Below are 15,106 nucleotides of genomic sequence, written 5' to 3' on the forward strand. Positions count from 1 at the left end.
ATTTTAGAATAAAATTTATAAAGAACTATGAACTAAGGAGAAGTGGAAACTCAGAAGGAATAGGTATGTAGTACTGGGCATTTCATTATCTTACTTGGGAAAAATTACATGTTTTAATTTATGAATGTAATTGATTTAAGACAAGAGTTCTATTGGAGTTTATCTCATATCTCTTCTTTGGATCACATACGCCAGGCTTTGTTTGACTCCTGAGTTTTCCTTCAAGTCCTTAATTTCTGAGTGCTATAGTCTCTTTCTGTGAGGGCAATTTAAACAGTTTATTTCTCTAATTAGAAGTATTAAACTAACCAGATATCCCAGTTACTATCTTTTTTTTTTTTCTTTGTACATTTCCTTTAGAAGAGTATCTTGAAGATCTCATCCACAGTTTTATTTCCTTGTAGACGGGAGAGCTAAGGACAAAAATGAGCCAGTCTCATGAAGACAGTTTAACAAGTGTGGCTTGGAATCCAGATGGGAAACGCTTTGTGACTGGAGGTCAGCGTGGGCAGTTCTATCAGTGTGTGAGTATTTAGTGCCCTCTTTCAAATGTTTGCTTATTTAAAAGCAAACTTAGTTTTGTAAAAATAAAGAATTCATTTGACTTGATATCTTTTATAAAATATACTGTATGAAGACCTACTTTGCCATCTTTCTAGAAAAGCACTGTCCAATAGAACTTGCTGTGGATTTTTTTTTAAACCATTTCAAGTGCTTATACAAAATACAGGCTTTGAATTTAGTAAAACATTAAAAAAAATTGTCCTACTAAACATTTTGTTCTTATAAATAAGTTCCTAATGTATAGGGACAAAAAGGTTTAGTATTTAATTTCTTTGGGGTTTTTTAGCCCTTTGGAATTTTTTGTATCCAAAAAAAAAGCTGAATTTCATGAGGAGACTGTCTTTAAATATTTGAGGAATAAAAGTGATGATGAGTGTTACCAGAAAACTTTGCGGTCTTGATTTGAGGTATCTTCTAATCATTACCTGCCCTGTTAATCTTGGAGTGTTGGGATAATAAAAATTAATAGGTAAAAAGTCTTATGACAGGGTAGACTGTGATACAAATCCTGTGTCATTACTCTGTATCTAGATTCCACATCTCATATCACTACCTAGCATGGTTCTAGTAGGCCCTTCTAGATTTTTAAAACTAAGATAAGATAATAAATCCCATCAAATCATTCAGTGTAGGTCATTTATCATAAAGACTTTTATGTAGCCACTACAAATTATCAATTTCACTAAACTGGCTGCTAGACTCGTGGAACCTAGTGTCATATTATCTCAGCATGGTTGTAAGCCATTTCTTTCTTTTTTTGTGTTTTTTTTCCAGTTGTCCCAACACTCTTTATTGATATACCCGTGATTTTCCAATTCTTTTTTTTTTTTAATTATTTTATTTTTGGCTGTGTTGGGTCTTCATTTCTGTGCGAGGGCTTTCTCTAGTTGCGGCGAGCGGGGGCCACTTCATCGCGGTGCGCGGGCCTCTCACTGTCACGGCCTCTCTTGTCGCGGAGCACAGGCTCCAGACGCACAGGCTCAGTAGTTGTGGCTCACGGGCCTAGTTGCTCCGTGGCATGTAGGATCTTCCCAGACCAGGGCTCGAACCCGTGTCCCCTGCATAGGCAGGCAGATTCTCAACTACTGCGCCACCAGGGAAGCCCCTAATTCTTCTAAAAAGTTATTTCAAGTGGTCAATACCATTGTTACATACTAATTTAGCATTTTATTTCTGGACTTTCTCTCCATGGGCTAATACTGTACTGCATTGATTGATTGATCGAATTGACATATAACATTATATTAGTTTCAAGTGTACAACATAATGATTCAGTATTTGTATGTATTACAAAATGATTACCACAATAAGTCTAGTTAACATCCATCACCATACATAGTTACAAGAATTTTTTTTTGTTATGATGAGGATTTTTAAGATTTACTTTTAGCAACTTTCACATATGCAATACAGTATTATTAACTATAGTCACCATGCCGTACATTTTAGCATTTAAGCCATTAGTTCTTAATTCCCTGTGTTCAAGACGCATATATGTTTCTGCTGACTTTGCCATCCCATACACTGTTTAAACCTTCATGATACAGGACTTTGGTAGTTCCCTAACCTGTAAAATGGGAATGGGAATGCCTCTCAGAGCTCTGAATGTTCAATAAGATAATGAACCTAAAGAGCTTTGCTCAGCACGTTACAGATTTGGTGACTTTTAAAAAATGGCATAACAGATTCCTAAGTTCTGTAAAGTTATAATTAATGTTTTAGTAATTGTTTTCCATTGTTTTCCATATCACAACTTGTGAATATTACAGGACAAGTCCCAGTATAGTGAATTTTAAAGGAATGTTTGAATTCTTTTCCAAAAGTTGTGAGACCTTAAAACTTAAGGATTCTTTCTTTCTTTGTATTTATTGTACTTATCTATGCATGGTAGGTTACTGAAGGGAAGATAGATTTACTAAGATTCTCCCCCTCTCCCTTAGGTATTGTAATGAAATTTGACCTATATTCAAATTCTGATGATTAAAAACACTTATGGAACAATTAGGTTGAGATCAGTCTCAGGAAAAGACAAACATTACAAAAAGATATGCTAAGAGATTCTTTTGTTTTTGTTTGCTTTCTGAGTGCTGTTAAATAATGGAGTTAATAGTAATTTTCTCCTCAGGATTTAGACGGTAATCTCCTTGACTCCTGGGAAGGGGTGAGAGTGCAATGCCTTTGGTGCTTGAGTGACGGGAAGACTGTTTTGGCATCAGATACACACCAGCGAATTCGGGGATATAACTTCGAGGACCTTACAGATAGGAACATGTAACTATCTTTTGTATCCATTAAACAACAGTTACCTGATTTATGTTAAAATAGAAGTGTAGTGGAACTTACTTCTTCAGAAAAAGTTTTTATTATGGTTTTGGTTTTGGTTTGATTGGTAATTTGGGTGGTTAGTCAGGCGGTGCTTAGTAATAATTAACTCAGATTCTTTTTATTGATTGAAATATAGTATATAATAGTGAATACAGACAAAGTTTGTGATACTTAAGCTAGAACATTTTGTATTTTGATAATTTGAATGTGTTGATTCTTAGTATGTTTCTGTTGACAAATTATTTTTTGGTTACAGAGTACAAGAAGATCATCCCATTATGTCTTTTACTATTTCAAAGAATGGCCGATTAGCTTTGTTAAATGTAGCAACTCAGGTGAGTTTATTAGCATAATTCTCAGAAAAACTTAGCTTAGTTAAAGTTTATTGTGATTTTTAGTATATATAAACAAGTATTTCTGTGAATTCTTAAATTTCAAATGTGTTTGATCCTTAAGTTTGTAGAGTCAACTAGAAATTTTTCAGTTGGCATTTCGCATAAATAGAAAATGAAAATGTTCATCAGGCAAAGGGATAGTCACAGGTAACTTTTTAAAATTCTTTTGAGTTGAGGTAGAATAAATACCTAAATTCTCTTTTGCTTACAGGGAGTTCATTTATGGGACTTGCAAGACAGAGTTTTAGTAAGAAAGTATCAAGGTGTTACACAAGGGTTTTATACAATTCATTCATGTTTTGGAGGCCATAATGAAGACTTCATCGCTAGTGGCAGTGAAGGTAAATTGTGTCTCTGTTGGTTCACATATATTGATGGACTGAAAGTTCTATAATTCTCTCAACTTGTGAACATAGTCATGTCTCCAAACAAATTCAAGATGTTAAATCAAAAATTGTATGAGCTGTTTATCCAGTGCACTGTTAATTTCCTTTTCTTGGAATGATTTGAGTCCTCCTATTGTCACAAATTAATCGTGCCTATTTTGGCTTATGTGGAGGTGTGTTTAGTGCATGTGTCAAATCAAGATTTAGTTAAATCTTTATTCTCTCGTATGTTGACTTTTTTTTTAATAGATTTATTTTATTTATTTATGTTTTGGCATTGGGTCTTCGTTGCTGCGCACGGGCTTTCTGTAGTTGCAGCTAGTGGGGACTCCTCTTCATTGCGGGGTACGGGCTTCTCGTTGTGTTGGCTTCTCTTGTTGAGGAGCATGGGCTCTCTAGGCGTGTGGGCTCAGTAGTTGTGGCGCACGGGCTTAGTTGCTCCGTGGCACGTGGGATCTTACCGGACCAGGGCTCGACCCTGTGTCCACTGCATTGGCAGGCGGATTCTTTTTTTTTTTTCTTTTTGCGGTACGCGGGCCTCTCACTGTTGTGGCCTCTCCCGTTGTGGAGCACAGGCTCCGGACGCGCAGGCTCAGCGGCCATGGCTCACGGGCCCAGCCGCTCCACGGCATGTGGGATCCTCCCTGACCAGGGCACGAACCCGCGTCCCCTACATTGGCAGGCGGACTCTCAACCACTGCGCCAGCAGGGAAGCCCCACTATTTTTTCATGAGACTGATGGTTTTCAGATGTTAGTAGTATCTTAAAAATCAAGGTTAATTGTTTTACCTGATCTTGGACAAAATTGACTATAGTTAGATCTTCAGTGTTTCTTTAGTGACCAAAGAAAATAATTTAGGATTCTTATGGTCTCAGAGAAGCTGAAATTACAGAATTGTGTCTACTACCTTTTTGAATAAACTTCTCTGGTCTAATAACATCGGTATTTCAGGCAGGCATGTGCCTAAACTAGTCAGTCTGATTTAAAATAGAAATTGTTTAAAATATGCAAGCACAAATAAGTGAGGCAGTATTAAAAGTTGGTGTACGTTTTAAGGTGATGAAACATAAATAATGGCAAATTATTGAAATTTTTCATTCAACCCATTTTCTTGAGTACCCACTATACTGTTCTAGTACTATAGCAGCAAATTATTTAAGTCATTTTTTTAAAAACTGAATCTCATTTTCCAAGGTAGACCAAGGAACTGGATTATGTTGGTAAACACCTGGTAATGTTCAATTACTGTGTAAGATGTTTCTGTTACCCATTTCTTGACAAAAAACCGATCTCAGTAGCTAAGAGGATCACAAAATGACACATGAGTTTTTCCTTTGTGTATAAGATATTTAAGGATTAAGACAAAGAGACATTTAGGAATTTAGATTTTAACATGAAGCATATGAATTTATCTATTCTTTCTTTTCCCCCCCAAAAATCAGTCAGATAAGATTGAGAAAAGAGAAGAGTGGTTTGCTAGGTAACAATTGGGAGTTCACTTCTTTCCCGTCAAAAAATCTTTTTTTATCTGTTAGTTTAATCATGTTATTTTTTTCTAGGTTCTCCATTGGCTTTTAATTTGATATGATCTAAACATATTAATAAGCCTTCTACCTGCTTTTTAGCTCTTCCTACTCAAAGATCTCTTTCCCCTTGCTCTATTTAATCCTGCTCCTGGGGGGTTTTCTGCCTCTTAATTATGCCTCACAATCCCCTATAGCTCTTTCTAAAAATAATATGTAGCCTAGAAGTGCTTTAAAAATATGTGTTGCTACCATTATCCCTAGTGATGCCAATCTTTTTTTTTTTGTGTGGTACGCGGGCCTCTCCCATTGTGGAGCACAGGCTCCGGACATGCAGGCTCAGCAGCCATGGCTCACAGGCCCAGCCGCTCCGTGGCATGTGGGATCTTCCCAGACCAGGGCACGAACCCACGTCCCCTGCATCGGCAGGCGGACTCTCAACCACTGCGCCACCAGGGAAGCCCCAATCTTTTTTTTTTTTTTAAGACCAAACTAACTTTAGAATTAAGCCTGATGAATAATGTAATTAAGCCACACATTATATTCTGCTTAGGGATAAAATGAAACATAACTATGATGGAAAGAGATTAGCATTCTCATGATTCAGGTGGTTTAGAATGGTTCTAAAAGTGTTTTCAACACCAAGTGTATATAGCAACTATATTATCTCCCAAGATGACCACAGTAATCCATTTGTCATTTATTGTCAGAAATATATTCCAAGAACCTTCCAAATCCCCAAATATATGAATGTCAGTATAAAATAGAGCAATTAGGAAACCTTTCCTCCTAAAAGTTATGCCATTACTCCAGCCTTTTCATTGTGCTGGAAATATATAGAAAAACTTACTTTTTACCTCTGCATGGGCACTGGATTCCCTAAACTGGTACAGTAAGCAGAGCTTGATCATAAAGCCTGTCATTCTGACCTTGACTACATCAAATCTTAATTTTTGCTGACTGTTGAGCAAATATCCTCCTCGGGTATGTGTCCACAAATCCAAATGTAGGCAGATTTCAGTTGCATTCACACTTTTCAAGCCTGTAATCTTTCTTTGTGGACTTGCTCTGTCCAAGGGGAAACATAGCTAGTCTGGGCTTTTTTTTTTTTTTCCTTTTGCTAATTTTATTTTATTGAAAGAAAATTATTTTCAGAAATGATTGAAAGATAAGTACCGTCTAGGAAAGATAAATTCAGTACTTCAGTGAGTGCCTTTTAGCTTTTGCTTCATATACTCAAAAAAATGTTCAGAAACAGTTCCAACTTATCTTTGTAAGTTGAAACCAGGGCATGGTTTTTTTTTTTAACCACAAGTTTATTACCTTTTCACCACTCTGAAGTTTCCTCAGTTGGCAGCACATCCACTGAAAGTTCCCACATTGATCACATAGTTGATTGACAGATGTTCAGATAGGACACTTTTCTGATTTACCCTGGGATTCTGCCTGCTGCTGAAAAGCCATCACTTCTATTTCGTTAACTCTTTGTGGTAGTACATGGTGTTTACTACGTGCTAGACTTTGTTCAAAACACTTTTTCATGTACAGACTTACTTTATCCTCATAACATGATGAGGTAAGTACACATCCCCGTTTACAGAGGAGTTGCAAAGAGTGGGTAATGTGCCCAAAGTTACACGGCTGGTCCGTGATACAGGGAACGTGTGGACTGGGTAGTCTGATTCTACAGCCCGTACTGTGAACTTCTACTCTGTACTAGTCCGTTGTTTTGTTTTGCTTTGTTTGTTTTTGAAGATTACTTTATCACAAAGTTGTCCGGGTTTTTGTTTTTTATGGTCACTTCATGAGATTACAAATAGACTACTACAAAGTCATATTATTATGCTGTCTAGCCTCACAAGTAAACGCTTGAGCAGGGCCTCCTGGATTTCAACCCCAGTTTCACCATTTACCGGCTGTTAACCATGAGCAGATTGCTTCTTCAGTCGCCATCCATAAAAGGGATAAGCATAGTGCCCACCTCATGATGATGGTGAAGATTAAATAATATACTTAAGGGCTTCCCTGGTGGCGCAGGGGTTGAGCGTCCGCCTGCCGATGCAGGGGACACGGGTTCGTGCCCCGGTCCAGGAAGATCCCACGTGCCGCGGAGCGGCTGGGCCCGTGAGCCATGGCCGCTGAGCCTGCGCGTCCGGAGCCTGTGCTCCGCAACGGGAGAGGCCACAACAGTGAGAGGCCCGCGTACCACAAAAAATAACAATAATTAAAAAATAATAATATACTTAGTACATTATAAGCACTCAATATTTAGCTATCATAATTGCTATATTTGAATTTGGATACATTGCTTTTCTATCACCTCTCATTTCCATAGAATTTGTCTCTATCCTAGATTTGTTTATATTCAAAGATCTTGACTGTGATTATATATTATGTATTACAGGATATTACAGATAGATTTTGTGGTGACTTGCAAGCTAGTCAGTCATCAGTAACAGGGGAAAAAATGTGTATTTTATTAAAATGGCTTTTTTCAAAAGGTAGTTTGTTAAATTATTCACATTGTTTTTGTTGTCCTTTCAAGTTCTAGTAAGTTATACGTTCTGTGTGTAATGAGCAGTAAATTTAAAATCAGTTGGTTTTGTTAATATGTAACAACTCCTTGACTTTTCTCTGAATTACTGTTTGTTCAGATCACAAGGTTTACATCTGGCACAAACGTAGTGAACTGCCAATCGCGGAGCTGACAGGGCACACACGCACCGTAAACTGTGTGAGCTGGAACCCACAGATCCCATCTATGATGGCCAGCGCCTCAGATGACGGCACCGTTAGAATATGGGGACCAGCGCCTTTTATAGACCACCAGAATATTGAAGGTAACTATCATACAGTATCCCTGTGTTTTCTCCAGATGAAACGTTGCCCTGCTTATCATAAAGTTGTAGCATTTTTAAGCGGTACTTTATTTAAAGTGTAGGATACAATCAATTTTTTTCCCTCATTTAGAGGTTGTACACTGTATCGCCGCAGAAGTTTAATTAATCTAAGACACAGCAGTATTTTGTTTGTTTTATCGGTGACACTGGGGAGAATAAGCTGAAATGTGCCACCTCATTTACATCCAGTTAGTATTGCCACTTTCAAAATTTTATTGAAAATCTTGCTTCATCAAGCAAGAAGTATTTTATACTTTCATACCCATGAAAACTAGCTAGTATGTGAAATTTGAACAACTTTAGAATGATCTTGATTATGGTTTTACCCTTGAAAATAAATATCTGTTAATACCAATAGAGAAAAAGAAGGGAACTAAAATTTATCATGTACCTATGTGCCAGGCAGCCTGCTAGGCCCTTTATATACACTGTCTTGCATAACATCTTCATAGCCCTGTAAGACAAGTAGAAGAAGTGTTTTTATCCTCATTTCTGTGGATGTAAAAACTGAAGCATGGCAAGACTAGTTAACTTGTTGAGAGCTGCCAGGTCTTCAAATCTAGGTCTGAAAGGTTTTTTCCACTACTTACAGATACTTGAAGAAAGCCCAAAGCCAGAAAGCTTAACAGTTAAGGACATAAGCTTAATTGAGCAAGATATTGGTACTAGAGAGAGGAGATAACGAGAGCAAAAATATTTAGTTTGCTTAGAAAGAAGTAATTTACCTAGAAGCAGATAAACAGATTTTTTTGTTCAGTTAAGTTATTCTTAGAGGAGGAGGGTTGTCAGGGTAGCATGTGTGGTTTAAAAGCATATTTTCTGTGCTTTTGTCTTCGTGGTTCAAACTGTAAAAGGCTTGACCAGATCTCACTGGTCGGTGAGGATGTACAGCCAAAGATGAGAGTAAAAAGCACGAAGAGCACACAGGTCAAAAAGCTTGAGAATTACTGTTCAGTTATTCAGAACCTTCAAGGACCTTTTTGTATTTGTACATCACTACATGACATTCTAACATTCCTCTGTGAAATCAGCTCAAACTAAAAATCTTGTCGATCTCCTATTGTTCGTTGTTGTCCTTTTTTAGGTTTCAAGCCCCACTCTCTTAGATGTTTTAGAGATCTATAACTGAGATTATATGTGCTTTTCTAATTTTATTAGTCATTTTGGAAGTTATTTCTTCAAATAAACATTTGATTTGAGGAAGTAGGAAAACATTAGGTATATAGTAACAAATTTACCTTGTAAGTGGATTTATTTTAGACATACCTTTAAGGGTGTGTTTATGCTTCTACTGCTGTGAAACAAAAGTTACACTGCTATTTGGTAACTTAGCTATTGTGGATACTCATCATTGTGGGTGAGCCAAACTTGGCCCAGTTGTAAGCACTGGGTCTAATTCAGCAATTTTCAGTTGTGCTTTGCAACATAGGTATAGCCCTAAAATTTCATTTATACCTAAAATAGGAAAACAGCTTCTGTATAACTAGAAATTTGGGTAATGCCTTTCATGCAGGCATCTTCTGGGTTCTTTTTCCCACACATGAAAACTTGTTTTTCTAATTAATACCTGTTTGGAATAGACGTTTTAGAAAAATATAGATGAGAAGCTAAGGAAATGACATTCAAAAATCATGATATCCTAAGATACTATAAGTCATTGAAGTAAAACTATTTCACTTAACTCAATTTCAAAAAAGAGAATTGCTGACCTTTTATTATAACAGTAAAGTTCCATACTGCATTTTTTTTTTTTGAGGACTATAGATAGAATGGGATCAAGTACTAATGCATGCTACAACATGGATGAACTTTGAAAACAGTACGCTAAGTGAAAGAAGCCAGACACAAAAGAGCACCTACGGTGGTTCCATGTATATGAAATGGTCCGGAATAGGCTAATCCACAGAGAAACTAGACTAGTAGTTGCTTAGGATTGGGGGGGTGAGGGTTTGCTTACGACTGCTAATGGTGATGAAAATATTCTAAAATTGATTGTCATGATGGTTGTACAATCCTGTGAATATACTAACACCTACTGAATTGTCCACTTTAAATGGGTGCATTGTAGAGTGTGTGAATTTGTATCGGTAGAGCTGTTGACACATGACCCCTCCCCCACACACACAGAAGAGTAGGGTGATGTTGCAGAATTTCACACTGAGCCACTGAAAGCAGAATTAAATACATAGTTACGATGCACAGTTTACCTTGGACTGCCAGATCTTCTTTATTCTCTTCTATTGTAAACTACCATGAAGATTTTTCTATTCTGCATAAGTATTTCAAGGTTCATTTTTAAAGCATGAGATTCCAATATGATTATTCTCTTGGGTTCTCCAATATTCAAAATAATCCTGAGTTTAGACTGTAATATATAGCCTAAGATGTGACGTGGACACAGTTTTAACGATAATGATGAAAGTATCAAGAATTTGCCTCGATGTGATTGTTTTCTAATGTTACGATATTTTGTAATGGCATGATGCTGATTTTAAAACTTTCTAACTGGTAACTTTTTTCTCCCCCTCCCCTCTTCTTCCTCTTTTCCCCCAATACACATTTCATCTTGTCTTCATTCAGAGGAATGCAGTAGCATGGATAGTTGATGGCGAATTTGGAGCAGACGACTTCTGTTTAACTTAAAATTAGTCGTATTTTAATGGCTTGGGATTTGGTGCAAACAAACATGATTGATAGCTGGACAGACATGCTCGTCATGAAAAAAGAACCATTTCTGAAGCCCGACTGGGGCCAAACATTTACACCTTGCTTCATAGTAACCAGTTGAGATGAAGCACGTCGTTAGAACGTTGTTGGACACCATGTTGAATTATCCCCCCATCGGTTGTGAAGAACTGTGCTACATTCAGGCTTACCCATTGAACTCAGTATATATAATTTTTTCCCTCCTGCCTTTTGTCGGGCAGGATCCATTCTTGTTGCTCTTCTGTGTAATGACGTTTAAATGCTTGTTTGGAAAACTTTATTTAACAGTTTAGAAGGCTTGATAGAAAGAGTGCATTAGTCTGAAGAGTATACATTGGATAGGAAAGAATTTCCTTCTTTTGTTTCTCCAAATCTTTCCGCCTTATTTAGCTTGAGATCTTTGCAGCTTGGTTCATGGATTCTAGCCTTGCCCGTTGCGCAGTATATACTGATCCAGATGATAAACCAGTGAACTATGTCAAAAGCACTCTCAATATTACATTTGACAAAAAGTTTTGTACTTTTCACATGGCTTGTTGCCCCGTAAAAGGGTTAACAGCACAATTTTTTAAAAATAAATTAAGAAGTATTTATAGGATTAAAGTGACTTCATTTGTATACATTTGGAATCTAAACCAGCTTAAAAAGTTTCCTCTATGACTTAGATACGCAGTATAAACTGATGCTCTTCTGGAATACCACATGAGACATGGTCAGAAACAGTGCTTGGAAGGACATCACACAGGAAGTTCAGAGTAGCGCTTTGAAGATTTTCCCCCTTTTGTTTTATTCCTGAAGGAACATCAGTACCTGATCTTCAAGAAATTCAAGATTCATAACAAGAATTTTAAATTTATACCAACATGAGAGATCAGTAGTCAGTTTAGGTTTTCAACAAAGCTTGTTCCAAGTTGTTCTCAACTTGGGGAATCATTTTGGTGTGATCTAGCAAGAGAGTAGAAGTCAGCAGATATAACCACTTTGGAAATTCATAGTATAACTGAGCTTGTTAGAAGAATTCAGCAGGTTACAGACATACTTAAACTGGGTTTAAAACCTAGGAGTCATTTCTCTGATTGCCCTTAATATTTTGACATATAGGGATACGTAAATTTAAAGAATATTTCTTCTCAGATTTTCAGATATTGCCATACTGAACCTCATTCTAAACTGGTGCTGTGGATAGTCTCCCTCTCCCCTCCCCTTTTAGTTTAAGGAAGGGTTTCCTTCATGGAAAAGCACTTTTAATTTTGAGAATTTCACGTTTAAAATAAGCCAAAAGCCTGATGTTCACGTTGTGCTTTTAAACCCCGTAACAGCTGAGTACAACATACTTAAGTCTCCTTGGAAATTCCCTCCCCTCTTTAGTAGAGGATATAAATATGGTGACCATAGCTGTTACGTTGGGAAGAGGAGTGGGAATACCCCCAAAATAAGATTCTGGTGAAGAAAAAGTCTTACACTGTTCCCTTTCGGCCCAGCCAAGTCTATAATATATTATTACCGTGAGTAGACTCCTTCAGGATCCACAAAGAAGAGAAAGGCTTGGATGTTAGGAGTTCTTCCATCGGGGGATGGGTGGGTAGGGGAAGGTAGCAGGGAGAAATGGGTAAAGTCAGGGAAGGGGAGAAGAAAGAAAAACACAATTGGCCTTAAAATAGCTCGGATTCTCCCAGAAGCTCATAGTAAGAGAAAATGATAGATCGTGGTCAGCAGATTATTTTATCAAATTGGTAATGTAAAAGATTTCTTTAAGCTCCATTTTGCAGAGACCACCACTTAGAGAATCAAGAATTCCTGTTTTGATACTTCTAAGTTAAAATAACTATGTTACAGTTTATCTGGTACTTCATTTTTCGTAACTAAAATTACTTTTTACTTTAAGCTTGAATAAAATCTTCATTGGTAACTGTATATAATTAAGTGGCAACTTCTCTTTACCTCAGTACAGTTAAATCCATTCATATTTTAAGTGATTCATGTATACCCTGAAGCCATTAATATACACCCCAATCTCTATGGTAACATCACTAACAAAATGTGGGCATAGAAACTCCACAGCTGTTTACAAATTTGGTTACAGTGTGCTATGGTACATGTGTAACATTCACGGAGATTTGTGCCCATTCAGGGGCAATTTGGCGCTCAAGTCTACTATACTTCACCCAGCCACCCCTAGATCTGAGTTTTCAGAGTGCTTCTGAAGTACAGTTAAAAACACTTTAAAAAAGTGGAGTAAAAGTGAGGCACATTTTACAAGAACATAACTCCATTAAGACGGAGTAACAACTATGCAAAGGTTTCTATAGCAGCTAGGTGAGTTTGTGTTCCAAGTCTGTCTTAACTGGCAGCTTCCTATATATACTGGTACTTTACTGTGCCAATTTGCTGTAAACGTCTACTTCATGCATGTGCCATGCAGCGACTGTGCTAGAAAGGTAAAATAAATGAAGATACCTAGGATTTTATGGTACAAAGAACCTGACAGCAGGATGGTCTAACTCATAGCTCTTAACTGAAAACTTCTGACAGTGCTGTAGTCTCTATATAGGCTTGAGGTGAGAATATACAGAGTGAGAATACTACCAAGCCAGCTGCAAGATACTAACAAATGTATAAACTGAAAAGTACCAATACTTTTTGCACATAGATCAAAATAGAGTGGAGAATTTTGGCTCCAAAAATCAGGTTAGTAGGCTCATTTCCATGTGCTTAAAAATGTTTTTTTGTTGTTACTATTCATTGATTAAGGGCTAGAGCACGTATGAAATTAAATGTCTTTTTCCTCCAAATAACTGGTTATTAGTATACAGTGTTGGATTTGGGGATTCCTAAGACTGGTGTGTGGGTGGTGAATTCGAGTTGGGGAATGAGCTGGGAGGGATGACAAAGCTTCAGTTTGGGTTTTTGTACGTTACTGGTGTTCATTCTAGCTAGCTACATTTCTTTTGCTCTTATTGGCCAGGTAAATGTTATATTTAACCAGGTAAGTAGTTTAAACAGAGGACTTTTTTTTTGCAAATGCCCCTACACATTGGCCCATTTCAGTGGGTGGGAGAACAGAAAGGGATTACCTAACTTTAAAAATAAACTTAAGTAATTAAAATAACTTGGTAATTGAAAGGAAAAAAATCAATTTTATCAGTATTTTCTTAATTTGAAATCACACTAGTAGTAGTATGGTAATTTTTATTATTAGGGGTGTTCTCCCTCTGGAGTGGCATTTCATGACATTAATAGAAAACCCTTTTTTCCCCCACCCCTCCCCATCTTGAAATTTTCTTTTTTAGGATGTTGGTTCCTGCACACAAGAACTGACCCTATCACCTCTGCTCACAGTGGTAAATATAACGTACATCTCTTGAAAGGGAAATATCCATGTCAGTTTCTTTCACAGCAGAAGAATGGCTACTTTTGAATGGGGAGGAAAGAAGACATTTTTCTTAATATCCTTTTTGTCCCATCTCTGAAGTGTATAAATATCTTTATTTCGTTTTAATTTCTCATTTAGATTTTAGCAACTTCTCTTTTGGGGTTGTTCTCCAAAATATTACGTCCATTTCAAAAACCATATCGGATTTAATTTAAACCGCTAACTTTAAAAGAAGAGGTGAATCTGCATTTATACTTAGACACTTTCTAAAAACAGGGTGAACTTAATCGAAAATTTTCAGTGTTGTTAAGCTATTGTTATAGTAGCTGCCCTATAGTTGCAAAAACAAAAACTATAAAAACCCATCCCTTACCTACTTAATCCAGATAGCCTGGATTTAATGAAACTAAGAGAATAAAAATGTGTGCGTGTGTGTGTTGTGTGTCTGTGTGAAAGAGAGAGATTACTTAATTCATAAAAAGTCCTGGAAACAGCTGTTCTGGGTTCTTGTCAGTTTCACTAAAAGTCTCGTGCACATGTGAAGTGCCCTCTCTGAATTGAAGGTTTGGTTAATACTGGTATATTTTTATAAGACTGAAATTGTGTCCCCATCTTTAACTTAAAACATTTTCATCATCAGGGTCAATGTGCTAAAAACTGAATCGGAACATTTTTAGGCACAGATGGAAAAAAATGTTATTGGCTCCTTGAAAATGTGTGTGTGTGGCGAGGGGAATAGATCCACAAAAGCATGTATGTACTTACAAACCAAGCTGTAGAGATCAAGAAAAGAACTTGTGTTGATCTCAAGATTTCTAAATTGTCAAGATTTACATGGCATTGTGGTGGAACTAGTTAAAACTTAGAGCTTTTGATATATAATAACTATTTGCTATGGACTGATTAAATGTTTCAAAGGATTGTGTTCTTAAA

At 36.9% G+C, this 15,106-nt stretch overlaps 1 protein-coding gene across 2 annotated transcripts in view; it reads left to right on the forward strand.

Moving 5' to 3' along the window:
- Positions 1–15,106, forward strand: part of WDR26 (WD repeat domain 26) — a 42,342-nt gene extending 27,236 nt beyond the window's left edge. For both annotated transcript variants that reach the window (XM_024753149.1, XM_024753148.1), the window contains exons 9-14: positions 405–524; positions 2,690–2,835; positions 3,146–3,224; positions 3,496–3,625; positions 7,849–8,034; positions 10,675–15,106. In XM_024753149.1, the coding sequence (XP_024608917.1) occupies positions 405–524; positions 2,690–2,835; positions 3,146–3,224; positions 3,496–3,625; positions 7,849–8,034; positions 10,675–10,700 (687 nt within the window). In that variant the 3' untranslated portion in view covers positions 10,701–15,106. The remainder of the gene's footprint in view (positions 1–404; positions 525–2,689; positions 2,836–3,145; positions 3,225–3,495; positions 3,626–7,848; positions 8,035–10,674) is intronic.

This window comes from Neophocaena asiaeorientalis, unplaced genomic scaffold, assembly GCF_003031525.2.
Source record: "Neophocaena asiaeorientalis asiaeorientalis breed wild unplaced genomic scaffold, Neophocaena_asiaeorientalis_V1.1 scaffold634, whole genome shotgun sequence".
Taxonomy (NCBI): Eukaryota; Metazoa; Chordata; class Mammalia; order Artiodactyla; family Phocoenidae; genus Neophocaena; species Neophocaena asiaeorientalis.